The sequence below is a fragment of the Heterodontus francisci genome, chromosome 18 (genome assembly GCF_036365525.1).
Source record: "Heterodontus francisci isolate sHetFra1 chromosome 18, sHetFra1.hap1, whole genome shotgun sequence".
In the NCBI taxonomy this organism is placed as follows: Eukaryota; Metazoa; Chordata; class Chondrichthyes; order Heterodontiformes; family Heterodontidae; genus Heterodontus; species Heterodontus francisci.
Genome location: NC_090388.1, coordinates 77,883,897 through 77,899,995, shown reverse-complemented (window position 1 = coordinate 77,899,995; position 16,099 = coordinate 77,883,897). Strand labels below are relative to the sequence as shown.

At 45.0% G+C, this 16,099-nt stretch overlaps 1 protein-coding gene across 5 annotated transcripts in view; it reads left to right on the top strand.

Annotated features, from left to right (window-relative positions):
- si:ch211-1e14.1 (UPF0606 protein KIAA1549) overlaps window positions 1-16,099 on the top strand; it is a 405,473-nt gene that overhangs the window by 214,293 nt on the left and 175,081 nt on the right. For all 5 annotated transcript variants that reach the window (XM_068051054.1, XM_068051057.1, XM_068051053.1 and 2 more), the window contains one exon: window positions 11,729-11,859. In XM_068051054.1, coding sequence (XP_067907155.1) covers window positions 11,729-11,859 — 131 coding nt within the window. The remainder of the gene's footprint in view (window positions 1-11,728; window positions 11,860-16,099) is intronic.

Here is a 16,099-nt window from a genome sequence, read left to right as displayed (position 1 = left end):
CAATCTGCCTGCTGCAGATGCTTTTGTCCATGACTGTATTGGTAGGAGAGACCACCGCACAGTCCTTGTGGAGACGAAGTCCCGCCTTCACATTGAGGATACCGTCCGTCATGTTGTGTGGCACTATCACCGTGCTAAATGGGATAGATTAAGAAGAGATCTAGCAATGCAAAACTGGGCATCCCTGAAGCGCTGTGGGCCATCAGCAGCAGCAGAATTATACTCAACCACAATCTGTAACCTCGTGGCCCAGCATATCCCCCACTCTACCATTACCATAAAGCCAGGAGACCAACCCTGGTTCGATGAAGAGTGCAGGAGGGCATGCCAGGAGCAGCAGCAGGCATACCTCAAAATGAGGTGTCAACCTGGTGAAGCTACAACCAGGACTATCTGCGTGCCAAACTGCGTAAGTAGCATGCGATAGACAGAGCTAAGCGATCCCATAACCAACAGATCAGATCGAAGCTCTGCAGTCCTGCCACATCCAGCCGTGAATGGTGATGGACAATTAAACAACTAACTGGAGGAGGTGTCTCCACAAATATCCCCATCCTCAATGATGGGGGAGCCCAGCACATCAGTGCGAAAGATAAGGCTGAAACATTTGCAACAATCTTCAGCCAGAAGTGCCGAGTTGATGATCCATCTCGGCCTCCTCCTGAAGTTCCCAGCATCACAGATGCCAGACTTCAGCCAATTTGATTCACTCCGCGTGATATCAAGAAACGACTGAAGGCACTGGATACTGCAAAGGCTATGGGCCATGACAGTATTCCGGCAGTAGAACTGAAGGCCTGTGCTCCAGAACTTGCCGCGCCCTTAGCCAAGCTGTTCCACTACAGCTACAACACTGGCATCTACCCTGCAATGTGGAAAATTGCCCAGGTATGTCCTGTATACAAAAAGCAGGACAAGTCCAACCCGGCCAATTACCGCCCCATCAGCCTACTCTCAATCATCAGTAAGGTGATGGAAGGTGTCATCAACAGCGACATCAAGCGGCACTTGCTTAGTAATAACCTGCTCGGTGTCGCTCCGTTTGGGTTCCGCTAGGGCCACTCAACTCCTGACCTCATTACAGCCTTGGTTCAAACATGGACAAAAGAGCTGAACTCGTGAGGTGAGGTGAGAGTGACTGCCCTTGATATCAAGGCAGCATTTGAGCCCTAGCAAAATTTAGGTCAATGGGAATCGGGGGAAACCCTCCGCTGGCTAGAGTCATACCTAGTGCAAAGGAAGATGGTTGTGATTGTTGGAGGTCAATCATCTGAGCTCCAGGACATCACTACAGGAATTCCTCAGGGTAATGTCCTGGGCCCAACCATCTTCAGCTGCTTCATCAATGACCTTCCTTCAATCATAAGGTCAGAAGTGGGGATGATTACTGATGATTGCACAATCTTCAGGACATTCGTGACTCCTCAGATACTGAAGCAGTCTGTCTAGAAATGCAGCAAGACCTGGACAATATCCAGGCTTGGGCTGATAAGTGGCAAGTAACATTTGCACCACACAAGTGCCAGGCAATGACCCTCTCCAACAAGAGAGAATCTAACCATCACCCCTTGACATTCAACAGCATTACCATGGCTGAATTCCCCACTATCAACATCCTAGGGGCTACCATTGACCAGAACCTGAACTGGAGTAGCCATATAAATACCGTGGCTACAAGAGCAGGTCAGAGGCTAGGAATCCTGAGGCGAGTAACTCACCTCCTGACTCCCCAAAGCCTGTCCACCATCTACAAGGCACAAGTCAGGAGTGTGATGGCATACTCTCCACTTGCCTGGATGGGTGCAGCTCCAACAACACTCAAGAAGCTCGACACCATCCAGGACAAAGCAGCCCGCTTGATTGACACCCCATCTACAAACATTCACTCCCTCCACCACCGACGCACAGTGGCAGCAGTGTGTACCATCTACAAGATGCACTGCAGCAATGCACCAAGGCTCCTCAGACAGCACTTTCCAAACCTGCGAACTCTACCAACTAGAAGGACAAGGGCTGCAAATACATGGGAACACCACCACCTGCAAGTTCCCCTCCAAGTCACACACCATCCCGACTTGGAACTATATCGCCGTTTCTTCACTGTCGCTGGGTCAAAATCCTGGAACTCCCTTCCTAACAGCACTGTGGGTATGCCTACCCCAAATGGACTGCAGCGGTTCAAGAAGGCAGCTCACCACCACCTTCAAGGGCAATTAGGGATGGGCAATAAATGCTAGCCTGGCCAGCGTCGCCCACATCACATGAATGAATAAAAAAAAAATATCCTCTCAGCATCTACCCTGTCAAGCCCCCTCAGACTCTTGTATTTCTCAATCAGATCACCTCTCATTCTTCTCAACTCCAGTGAGTATAGGCTGAACCTTTCCTCATAAGATAACCTCTTCATCCCAGGAATCAACCTAGTGAACCTTCTCTGAGCTGTCTCCAATGCAAGTATATCCCTCCTTCAGTAAGGAGACCAAACCTGTATGCAGTACACTAGGTGTGACCTCATCAACACCCTGTAAAGTTGTAGCAAGACTTCCCTACTTATATACGGCATCTCCCATTGCAATAAAGGTCAACATTTCATTTGCCTTCCTAATTACTTGCTCTACCTGCATGTTAGTTTTTTGTGATCCATGTGCGAGGACACTACAGTATTCTGTACTCTCCCTCCATTTAAATAATTTTTTATTTTATTCTTCCTACCAAAGTGGATAACCTCACATCTCCCAAATTATATGCCATCTACCAAATTTGTGCCACTCACTCAACCTATTTATATCCCTTTGCAGACTCTTTGTCTCCTCCTCACAACTTGCTTTCCTACCTAACTTTGTGTTGTCCACAAATTTGGCTACAATCTACTCTGTCCCTTCATCCAAGTCATGACTAGATTGTAAATAGTTGAGGCTCAAGCACTGATCCCTGTGGCCCCCCACTAGTTACAGTTTGCCAACCTGAAAATTACCCATTTATCCTGACACTTTGTTTCCTGTTAGTTAGCCAATCCTCTATCCGTGTTAATATATTACACCCAACACCATAAGCTCTTATCTTGTGCAGTAAACCTTTATGTGACACCTTATCAAATGCTTTTTGCAAGTCCAAACACACTACATCTACTGGTTCCCTTTGTCCATCCTGCTTCTTACATGCTCAAAGAACTCTAATAAATTTGTCAATCATGTTTGCCCTTCCATAAATCTGTGTTGACTCTGTCTGATCATACTATGATTTTCTAAGTGCATTGTTAAGACATCCTTAATAGTAGATTCCAGCATTTTCCTGACGACTGATGTCAGGCAAACTGGCATGTAGTTCCCTGTTTCTCCCTCCCTCCTTTCTTGAATAGTGGTGTTACATTGGCAAACTTCCCAACTGCTGGGATCGTTCCAGAATTTTGGAAAATAATGACCGATGCTTCTGGTATCTCTCCAGCTACCTCTTTTTGATTCCTGGGATGTAAGCCATCGGGTTCTGGGTGTCTGTCAGCTTTTAGTACCTTAAGTTTCTCAGTTTTTGTCTACTGATATTGCAGGCACAAAATATTTGTACAGGATGCACACCATGACGAATCGTGATGGGCTCTGGAGAGTTGTGCAGGTCTCTTCCAGAGCAGTCCAGGCAGTGGAAGTATTGCTTAAGGAACCCAATAGCTCCATGACATTTCTTGTGGCAGCATTACTCTCATCATGCGTATTCTGCCTATGTATGCATGGGTTGCACACCAGGGTCACGAGGAACATGTTCAGTGGATAGCCCTTGTCACTCAGGAGCCATCCTCTGGTTTCTCATGGTGGCTCAAATGCTGATGGTACAGCGAACTGTCAAGAGAACAAAGGCATCATGATTGCTGTCAGAATAGAGGGCATTAACCTGCATGATATGCGGAGTATGGTCACACACCAGTTGGGCATTGAGGGAGTAAGACCCTTCGCAGTTGCGGTACATCTCTGAATTTACATGTCGTGCCTGCAAAGCGATGTGTGCAGTCAGTGGCACTCTGCACCATGGCTAAGCTCACTATCCTGATGAAGCCATGTGTTCACTCTGCCTGCTTCTCTCTGGAAATAGAGAATGCAATGTATTCCCATCTCTCTACTTACAGAGTGTCAGTAACCTCCCCTATACAACAGTGGACAGTAACTGCGAGGTGCTAGAGAAGTGGCCTGCTCGATTCTGGAAGGACCCAATGCGAAGAAGTTCATGGCCATGATCACCTTTACATCTGAGATTGCAGGTCTGCCTGCAACAGGTGGCAGATTTCTGTGAGCACTTCCTTAATGAACCAGAGATGTTGCACACACTGTCCCTCGCTGAGGTTAGGATAGGAGAATTCTTCCCTGAAGATTCTGGTGGATGTGGCCTCCTACTGAGAGTCCTATTCCCCCTGCTCGTCTTCTCTCTCCGAACAGTTTAGTTTAGTTTAGAGATACAGCACTGAAACAGGCCCTTCGGCCCACCGAGTCTGTGCTGACCATCAGCCACCCATTTATACTAATCCTACACTAATCCCATATCCCTACCACATCCCCACCTGTCCCTATATTCCCCTACCACCTACCTATACTAGGGGCAATTTATAATAGCCAATTTACCTACCAACCTGCAAGTCTTTTGGCTTGTGGGAGGAAACCGGAGCATCCGGAGAAAACCCACGCAGACACAGGGGGAACTTTCAAACTCCACACAGGCAGTACCCAGAATTGAACCCGGGTTGCTGGAGCTGTGAGGCTGCGGTGCTAACCACTGCGCCACTGTGTTGTGTAGCACAGCTTGTCTGCTGTGTTGCCTCTGCTCATTCTGCCTGCCGTGCTGCAGGACAAGGGGGATAGAAATGACAGCACCCATAGCTAGGAACAAATGGTGTAAGTAGAACTCTTGAAATGAGAACCAAGGCCTTCGTCACATGTCGCATCACTCCCTATAGACTTCGCCAACTTTAACAGTACAAACCTCCAGCCAGTAGAAATCAATCTTCAACTAACCTGAAAGTGGTTGATCCCTTTAAATAGTGTTGGTGAAGCATCCTTCCTGCTGTTAACCGAATGTTCACCTGTGCAAGATTAAGAGACCGTGTTAGCTGGAGTAGTGTTTAGGTCGCAAATGGCAGCACTAGCATCAAGTCAGTGTTACACGCTGACGGATGTCATGATATCGCTGTGCCCACACTAGCGGCCTATCCAAAATGATGTCTTGTACGGCCCACACCAGAAGTGTGTGCGTGTGGTGCGGATGCCATTTTGGGCCCGAAAAGGCAGCTGTAGTGGCAAAAACACAGGTGCTACACAGCTAAACTTTTGTTCATGGGCTTTAAGGAAACTTACAAGGGAAGAAGTAGAGAGATCACGGGTTTTCGTGAGGGAAATTCCAGAGAATGGAAGCATCGGGAACTGGATTAGACGATTCAGCCTCTTGAGCTTGCTCTGCCATTCACTTAGATAATGAGATCATAGAAAGTGAGGCCCCAAAGCAGATCCTTGAGGAGCATCACTTATTGCATCTCTCGCCAATCACAGTACCTACCATTTATCCTCATTGTCTGTCTCCTACCTCACAACCAATTCAACACAACTCAAAAGGTTACTGGCAGTACAGTGCACTGTCTTATTTGCTAATCATCTCTTGTGTGGTACTTCATTGACTGCCTTCTGGAAGTCCGTATAGATAATGGCCTAGATTTTGCAATGTGAATAACAGTAAGGATGTTCGTGCTCTCCACTATAGTGAATTAATTCAGACAGCAATTTCCATCACTTTTTTTTTGTTCATTCATGAGATGTGGGTGTCACTGGCTATGCCAGCATTTATTGCCCATCCCTAATTGCCCTTGAGAAGGTGGTGGTGAGCTGCCTTCTTGAACCGCTGCAGTCCATGTGAGGTAGGTACACCCACAGTGCTGTTAGGAAGGGAGTTCCAGGATTTTGACCCAGTGACAGTGAAGGAACGGCGATATAGTTCCAAGTCAGGATGGTGTGTTAATTGGACGGGAACTTGCAGGTGGTCTTGTCCTTCGTGGTGGTAGAGGTCGTGGTTTTCGAAGGTGCTGTCTAAGGAGCCTTGGTGCGTTGCTGCAGTGCATCTTGTAGATGGTACACACTGCTGCCACTGTGCGTCGGTGGAGGGAGTGAATATTTGTGGATGGTGTGCCAATCAAACGGGCTGCTTTGTTCTGGATGGTGTCGAGCTTCTTGAGTGTTGTTAGAGCTGCACCCATCCAGGCAAGTGGAGAGTATGCCATCTCACTCCTGACTTGTGCCTTGTAGATGGTGGACAGACTTTGGGGAGTCAGGAGGTGAGTTACTCACCGCAGGATTCCTAGCCTCTGACCTACTCTTGTAGCCACGGTATTTATATGGCTACTCCAGTTCAGTTTCTGGTCAATGGCAGCCTCGAGGATGTAAATTGTGGGGGATTCACGATGGTAATGCCATTGAATGTCAAGGGGAGATGGTTAGATTCTCTGTTGTTGGAGATGGTCATTGCCCGGCACTTGTGTGACGCAAATGTTACTTGCCATTTATCAGCCTGGATATTGTCTAGGTCTTGCTGCATTTCTACACGGACTGCTTCAGTATTTGAGGAGTTGCGAATGGTGCTGAACATTGTGCAATCATCAGCGAGCATCCCCACTTCTGACCTTATGATTGAAGGAAGGTCATTGATGAAGCAGCTGAAGATCGTTGGGCCTAGGACATTACCCTGAGGAACTCCTGCAGTGATGTTCTGGAGCTCAGATGATTGACCTCCAACAACCACAGCCATCTTCCTTTACGCTCGGTATGACTCCAACCAGCAGGGAGTTTTCCCCCTGATTCCCATTGACTCCAGTTTTGCTAGGGCTCCTTGATGCCATACTCGGTCAAATGCTGCCTTGATGTCAAGGGCAGTCACTCTCACCTCACCTCTTGAGTTCAGCTCTTTTGTCCATGTTTTTGTCATGCACAGTTAAATGCAGAAATCCAGAAGTTGCTGTCAGAGGTCCTCCATGAGGTGCCCTGCAACAGTGCTTGCTAAAAGACTCACCACTGAAATCAATGCAGTGGTGTGAAGTTGCTGTACTTGCGCACTAAAGATGCCAGAAAAAGTTAATGCTGGTGCGTTCAAGAGTAAGTGATGATCACTGCCAAGTACTCTCTCTTACCCTAAAAATATAATCTTGCGAGTGTGGAGTCTCATTCTTTCAGAGCTTAATTAGTGTTGGATATTTAAAATAAATTGTTTTTTCACTTTTTCTATCTCTCCACTCTCCCTCTCCCCTTCCCACCCCCACCCCCCAACTCACTCACTCTCTCTCTCTCTCTCTCTCTCTCTCACAAACACACCTGTATTTAGCTTTCTGTACATGATCTAATTTATACTTCCTGGTTTAGACTTTGTGAGTCTCAGTGAAGATTCTTCAGTATGTTTGGTTGAAGAGCCTTGTTGTTTCTTGTCCTGCTCACAGACGCCTTGTTGTGGGCACCACACAGGATCAGATGAGAACAAGTCTCCTCTCAAAAGTGCACAAAAACTTTGTGGGCAGCTGTCAGCAAGGTGAATGGCAAGTGCTGTTCCTTTGCCATTGACTGCAAAATCTAGGCCATTCCCTTATAAAGAACAAAGAAAATTACAGCACAGGAACAGGCCCTTCGGCCCTCCAAGCCTGTGCCGATCCAGATCCTCTATCTAAACATGACGCCTATTTTCTAAGGGTCTGTATCTCTTTACTTCCTGCCCATTCATGTATCTGTCTAGATACATCTTAAAAGACGCTATCGTGCCCGCGTCTACCACCTCCGCTGGCAACGCGTTCCAGGCACCCACCACCCTCTGCGTAAAGAACTTTCCACGCATATCCCCCCTAAACTTTTCCCCTTTCACTTTGAACTCGTGACCCCTAGTAATTGAATCCCCCACTGTGGGAAAAAGCTTCTTGCTATCCAACCTGTTTATACCTCTCATGATTTTGTACACCTCAATCAGGTCCCCCCTCAAACTCCGCCTTTCTAATGAAAATAATCCTAATCTACTCAACCTCTCTTCATAGCTAGCGCCCTCCATACCAGGCAACATCCTGGTGAACCTCCTCTGCACCCTCTCCAAAGCATCCACATCCTTTTGGTAATGTGGCGACCTGAACTGCACGCAGTATTCCAAATGTGGCCGAACCAAAGTCCTATACAACTGTAACATGACCTGCCAACTCTTGTACTCAATACCCCGTCCGATGAAGGAAAGCATGTCGTATGTCTTCTTGACCACTCTATTGACCTGCGTTGCCACCTTCAGGGAACAATGGACCTGAACACCCAAATCTCTCTGTACATCAATTTTCCCTAGGACTTTGCCCTGTTAGTGAGCTGCTCAAAGAATTCAACTGATTTAGTCAGGCATGACAAATCATTAGTCAGTTAGATATCATAAAGCGCTGTTAGCTGTCTGAAATCATCTCAGCAGTAGAAAGAAGTATTTATTATTAACATGTCCTATGTGTGTAATGGGTTTAAACAAAATATTGTTGGAGCAATAAAAAAGATTAATTGTTTTAGATCTTAAACCATATGGCAGCAAGGTCAGGGGAGGTGCCAGATAAAGTGCGGTCCTAAAAGTCTTCAATGGCAGAACAGGTGAGGACAGACTATGCGTCTCACTGGCTGCGAAGGCGGAAGAAAGCTGCAGTGGCAAGGTGGTCCCGGCCATTGTGGTTCGACACATCATCGAAATCTGACTACCAGTCCGTCAAGATGGTGTAGACAATGATGGAATCCCAAGGTCCCCACGTTAAACAAAGACACGCGCAGGCTTCTACCAGGGTACATTTGCCAAGTCCTGTGGCGATGGAGAATTGGCGACAGGGACAAGGCTATGAACCGAGTCAAGAATCTGCAATCCCAGAAAGAGGCTGTCCCACTTTCTCCTGGCTGGGGAACCACACCCTGCAGTATCACCATCTCCGTGGTCAAAGAAAGAAAACTTCAAATTTTGCAACTTTGAATGTCAGAAGAGTCATGGATAATCTCAAGAGTGACTGTCCGGAAAGAAGAACTGCGATCGTATCTCCAATGACTCCAAATTGACATCCCCACCCTCGGTGAGACCCACTTTCCAGGGAGGGGCAGCTGAAGGGGGATACACCTTCTACTGGAAAGGAAAGCTGATAGCTACCCTCATGTTTAAGGAGTTGGTTTGCCATCCAGAATTGGATCTTGGTTGCACTGCCTGAGCTCCCAACTGCATAAATGAAAGACTCATGACACTTTACCTACAGATCAGCCTTAGTCAACATGCTACCTTCATCAGCGCTTGTGCCCCGACCTTTGACTCCGATGAAGATGTCAAGGAAAAGTTCTATTCTGACCTTTAAGTCCTCAGCACCATCCCAAAAGAAGAGAAGATCATCCTTTTGGGGGACCTTAATGCCAGGGTTGGCTGTGACTCCAATGTCTGGAGAGGAAACATTGGGAAAAAGGGGTTGGAAAAGCCAATGCAAATGGTGTCGTCCTGCTGACAAAGTGAGCTCAGCATGGTCTCATAATAACAAACGCCCTCTTCCACCAGAAGGACAAATACAAAACCACATGGAAGCATCCTAGATCAAAGCACTGGCGCCTCATGGATTATGTCATTGTTCAAGTCAAAGATCTGACTGATGTCTGTATCACTCGATCCATGCAGGGAACTGATACCTGCTGGACAGATCATTGACTTTTTCGAGCGGTGATGAACATTCACCTAGCACCAAGGCACCACAAAACCCAAAAGTCCAAGAGGAAGAAGATCGATGTCTCCGCTGTAAAGCAGCCTGACCGAAGAGAGGAATTGCAAGTGCAGCTCATAACCAATCTGGAAATTCTTCATGCATCCAACTCAATTTCAGAACAGTGGGAACAAATAAAGTCAAATGAACTCCTGTGTCCAGACCATTGAGTTTGAGCATTGTCGTCATCAGGACTGGTTCTGAAAGCAATGCTGAAATATGTGACCTCCTGGAACAAAAACAAGCAGCCTTCATTGCCTGGCAGAACAATGCAAGGCTGCAAGTCAAGAAGGCAGCGTTCCAACAGCTCAAGGCTGATACCCAAAGACAAATCCGGAAGATAAAGGACAAGTGGTGGGAAGAGAGAGCCTGAGAGATCCAACAATATGCCGACCATCATGACATGCAAAGCTTTTTTGAAGCCCCCAGGGCCACCTATAGACCAAGATCAAATGAACAAAATCCCCTTTGCTCACAGGATGGTATCTCCATCCTTAAGGATGACAATGCCATCCTTCAATGCTGGAAAGAACATTTTCAATAACTCCTCAACCGTGAATCCACAGTGGCAGCTGATACTCTTCAGTCTATCCCCCAGTATCCTGTGGTAGAATCCAGGGATGAACCACCATTGATGGGAGAGCTGCAACAAGCAATCAAATGGATGAAAATCAACAAAGCCTGTGGCCCCAGTGGTATTGCAGCTGAGGTTTTCAAAGCTGGTGGGCTTTTGCTACTTCAAGACTCCATGCACTCATTCTATGGATTTGGGAGGGGAAAAAAGCTCCCCCCACTCCCCCACCGGACTTCAGGACTGCCGCAATTGTAACTATCTTCAGGAAGGGAGATAAATAATGCTGTGGGAACTATTGAGGTATTTCTCGCTTGTCCATAGCAGGGCAAATCCTGACACTCATTCTCCTGAATCGGGGCCTTCCTGTGGCTGAGGAAATTCTCCTAGATACACAATTTGGCTTTAGACCTTCCAGAGGAATCTCCAACATGGTCTTTGTTGTCCAACAAATTCAGGAAAAATGTTGAGAACAGCACCAGGAACTCTTCATTGCATTCATCGACCTGACCAAAGCATTTGACTCAGTAAATCGCGAGGCTCTGTGGATTGTGCTCCAAAGATTTGGATGTCCAAGAAACTTCATTGCAATCCTGCAATTGCTCCATGATGATATGACTGCAGCTGTCTTGAGTGGGAGATCTGAAACAGATGCCTTCAAAATCCGAACTGGGGTCAAGCAAGGCTGTGCGATAGCCCCCATACTACTTACAATCTACCTGACTGGCTATTCACCTCATGAAAGATCAGCTGCTCTCTGGTGTGAGTATTAGATGGAAAACCCTTCAACGTCAGTCGTTTCCATGCTAAAATTAAACTGACCACCATAGACATGTGTGATTTACATTTTGTGGATGTCTGCAGTGTCGTTGCCACTCTGCACCAGATTTGCAAGCCTCTCTCGATCTCTTCAATTTTGCTTACAAGAGACTTTGCCTGTCCTTCAATGTTGACAAAATAAAACTCATATAAACCCACACCTGGTCAGCCAAATATTCTACCTCCCATATATGTTCAAGGAGAGAAGGTGATGATCTGACCAGCCTCAATCTTGGAGCTAGCATGCCATGGATAACCATAATCTGGGCCACTTCCTTTCACAGAAATATGGACTGTATTTCACTGGCAACATCCTGGAATCCTATGTTCTAAAAAGGTAATTTGGCTTATTGAGAGACTATCGTGGGCTCTGATCATAGGGATTCATAGCTGCCTTGTTGTGGGTAAACCAGGCTTTTGCCTTTCATGTAATAGCAGGCAGTATCATGTAGTATGATTACCAGAAAATGATGAAATTCCTGAATCTTATGTCCCAATGTGCAGTATAGCCTTTTCAATTATTATAAATCAATGACATGCTCATGACGCATTCTGTGTTCTTCAAAAATTACATTATTTAATCTTTCCTTCAGTTCTGCAGTTTGTCCCTCGTTATGTTGATGTGAGATTTTGCAACTTCACTCAGAGAATTGAAAAAGGATTGATAATGGCCTTTGCAGAAGTGCACAGAAGACGACAAGAAAGAGAAGCCTTTACTGTCCAGGTGAGGATGAGTTTGACTTGTTTGGGGGAAATAGCATCCTTCAGGTGAGACATTCTTCTGCATTTTCTAGTGGTTGAAGATCCTATCACGCAAGAACAAATGAACTCCACTTCAGCTCATTCCTATTCATATGAACTTGTTTTGCACAAAAAAATTGCTACCACATTTGTCTATAGAATAATCATTGCCACTTTCCCCTCCAAAGCCTTGAGCAAAACATCTAGACTGACATCTCCGTGCAATACTGAGGGAGTGCTTCAATGTTGGAGGTGCCGTCTTTCAGATGAAACGTTAAACAGAGTCCCCCTTCATCGCTACCCATTTCGAAGAAGAGCAGAGAAATTGCTTCTTGGTGTACTGGCTATTATTTATCCCTCAACCAACACACTAGAAAAGTTTTATTTGGCTAATGGGCCAGAACTTGCTGGAACTGGCAAATGAATGGTACTTGCCATTCGTTAGACTTGCCGTTGCCTGTCTAATTTCCATGAGCTTTTTTGCTCAGCAAATTGCTGCAAATGAGAGATTGAAACAGCGGAGTGCCCTCTACAGGGTATTTGGAACCCGTGTGAGCAAGGCAAGCAACTGTGTATCTCCTTAACTAATCAGATTAAATCATTACTAATGAACAGCCAGAGTTTGCACCAGGAAGTGTAGCTTAGCATAACAAATTTAGTGTCAAATCAGGTACAGAAAAGGAAGAGAGGGAGAAAAAAAGAGACAAAGTTGAAAAGCATATGGAAATTAAATTTAAAAAAAAGACTCCAATAACAATTAAAAGATGAAGGAATGAGACTCCACACTTACAATAATTAATTTGAAGTGCCAAGTTGTTTGGCAGTAATGAAGATTTACCAAGCCATTAAAAGAATCCTTAGATTGAAATGGACAAGCTCTTAATTTCTGTGGTGAGTTTAATCGTATCTTGCACTTGCCCCTCCAAGACTGGTGTGTTCTTATCACCAAATCACACCTTACCCTGTCCCTTTTCTCCTTAGGCACCTTCTCCTCCTTTAAGGATCTCACCTTGTTCTTCCCATCACCTCTCATTTAAAATCTTTGTTCTCTACCCACTCGAGTACCATAAAAATTTTCTGAAGGAGGTATTTTCACCGCCTTCCTCCCTCAGCCTCTGTAGCAAGTAACTTCTCATCCTTGGTGATTTCAACCCCCATCTCCACTCATTATACTCTTAGCGTCCCTTAATTTCTCCTTCCATGTAAACCCATATTCACAGCTACCCCCTTGGCCTTGTCATTTCATGGTGTTGCTACTCCCATCGTATCAATCACAGATAAGACCATCTCTGATCACTTCTTTGTATCACTCCCCACCCACATTCCGCTTCCCCCTCCCAGTTGGAACGAGGCCAAAGAACAAAGTAAGTCACCACCTGCAGCTGCAGGTAACATCTGTGTACTCACCTGTCCCTTCCCAGTTACTCGTGATATAAAAACATAAGCAGGAGTGGGCCATTGGTTCCCTCGAGCCTGCTCCCCCATTCAATAAGATCATGGCTGATCTGATTGTGGCCTTACCGCCACTTTGCTGCCTGTCCCCTATAACCCTTGACTCCCTTGTAGATCAAAAATCTGTTTAACTCAGTCTTGAATACACTCAATAACCCAGTGTCCACAGCTTTCTGGGGAAGAGAATTTCAAAGATTAACAACCTTCTGAGAAGAAATTCCTCCTCATCTAATTCTTAAATGAAACTGTGCCCCCTAGTTCTAAATAACCCCATGAGAGGAAGCATCCTCTCAGCATCTATCCTGTCAAGTCCCCTCAGCATCTTATATGTTTCAATAAGATCACCTCTTATTCTTCTAAACTCCAAAGAGTATAGGTCCAACCTGCTTATCCTTTCTTCATAAGACAACCCCTTCATCCCAGGAATCAGCCTAGTGAACCTCCTCTAAATTTCTTCCAGTGCAAGTATATCCCTCCTTAAGTAAGGAGACCAAAACTGTATGCCGTACTCTAGGTACGGCCTTACCAGTGCCCTGTAGAGTTGTAGCAAGACTTCCCTACTTATATACTCCATCCCCTTTGCAATAAATGCCAACATTCCATTTGCCTTCCTAATTACTTGCTGTACCTGTAGGCTAACATTTTGTGATTCATTTACGAGGACACCCAGATCCCTCTGTACCGCAGCATTCTGCAGTTTCCATGTAAATATTATTCTGCTTTTCTGTTCTTCCTGCCGAAGTGGACAACCTCACATTTTCCCACATTATACTCCATCTGCCAAATTTTTGACACTCACTTAACCTATCTATATCTCTTTGCAGACATACTTTGTGTCTTCCTCACAACTTGCTTTCCTACCTATCTTTGTATCGTTCAAAAATTTGGCTACAATATACTTAGTCCCTTCATCCAAGTCATTAATATAGATGGTAAATATTGAGGCACCAGCACTGATCCCTTTGGATCACTAGTTACAGTTTGCCAACCTGAAAATGCCCCATTTATTCCTATTTTCTGCTTCCTGTTAGCCAATCCTCTATCCATGTTAATATATTACCCCAAACACCATGAGCTCTTACCTTGTGTAGTAACCTTTTATGTGGCACTTTATCGAATGTCTTTGGAAATCCAAATATACTACATCTACTGGTTCCCCTTTATCTACCCTGCTTGTTACATCCTCAAAGAACTCATAAATTTGTCAAACACGATTTCCCTTTCATAAAACATTGTTGATTCTGTCTGATTACATTATGATTTTCTAAATATCCTGCTACTACTTCCTTAATAATGGATTCCAGCATTTTCCCAATGACAGAGGTTAAGCTAACTGGCCTATTGTTTCCTGCTTTCTGTCTCCCTCCTTTCTTGAATAGAGTTGTTAATTCTGTGGTTTTCCAATCAGCTGGGACCTTTCTAGGGAATTTTGGAAGATTACAACCAAAGCATCCACTATCTCTGCAGCCACTTCTTTTAAGACCCTAGGATGGAGGCCATCAGGTTCAGGGGACTTGTCAGTCCTTAGTCCTATTAGTTTTCCTAATATTTTTTCTCTAGTGATCATGATTATTTTAAGTTCCTCCTCTTTTGCCTCTTGATTTTCTACTTTTCTTAGAATGCTATAGTGTCTTCTATTGTGAAGACAAATATAAAACATTGTTTAACGTCTCTGCCATTTTCTTGTTTCCCATTATTAATTCCCCAGTCTCATTGTCTAAGGGACCGACACTTACTTTCTTACCCTCTTCCTTTTTATATATTTGTAGAAGCTTTTACTGTCTATTTTTATATTTCTTGTTTGCTTACTCTCATACTCTAATTTCTCCCTCTTTTTTTAGTTATCCTTTGCAGGTTTCTAAATTTTTCCCAATCTTCTGGCCTACCACTAATCTTGGCAGCATTGTACGCCTTTCAATTTGATACCATCCTTAACTTTCTTAGTTAACCACGGATGGTGTATCCTTTTCATTGTTTTTCTTTCTCAATGGTCTATATCTTTGTTAAGTTATGAAATATCTCCTTAAATGTCTACCACTGCTTCTCTACCATCTTCCCTTTTAACTTATTTTCCCAGTCCACTTCAGCCAACTCTTGTCTCATACCCTTGTAATTGCCATAACTTAAGTTTCAGAGTCCCAAATTTCTCATTCTTAAGCTGAATATGAATATTATGATCACTCTTGCCTAGATGATACATTACTATGAGGTCAACCAAAGGTGGCAGCTGCTTTCTCTATGCGTGCATCAAGCTCTGCATTAAGGGACGGATTGTCACCCAAGCAGAATGTGCTAACCAGTTCCAGTGGGGTATTATTTAGTGTGATCAGGGGCAGAGATGCAACACCTTGTCCTATGACCACAGCTTTCTTGACACTTATAATCATGGAGAACACGTTACAGCACTGGAGTAACAGTCTGAGTCCTTGTAGCTGAGTTTTAGTGTGAGCGACTAGCGCAACATCACCGGGTAAAGGAGTTCTTTGATTAGAACGCGATGTGTTTTTGTCTTCGCTTTCAGCCTTGATAAATTGTAGAGCTTGCCGTCTGACCTAGTGTACAAGTAGACTCCTTCCATTTCTGCAGGGAAGGCGAAGGTCAGGAGCATGGAGAAGAAGCTGTCAAACAGAGTGGGGGCTAGGACACAACCTTGTTTCGCTCCATTCTTCACTCAGAAACTGTTGGAAGTGCAGCCATCAAACTGTACAGTGCAGTGCATGTTGTCATGGAGGGAGTGGATGAGACTGAGGAGCTTTGGTGGACTGCCAATG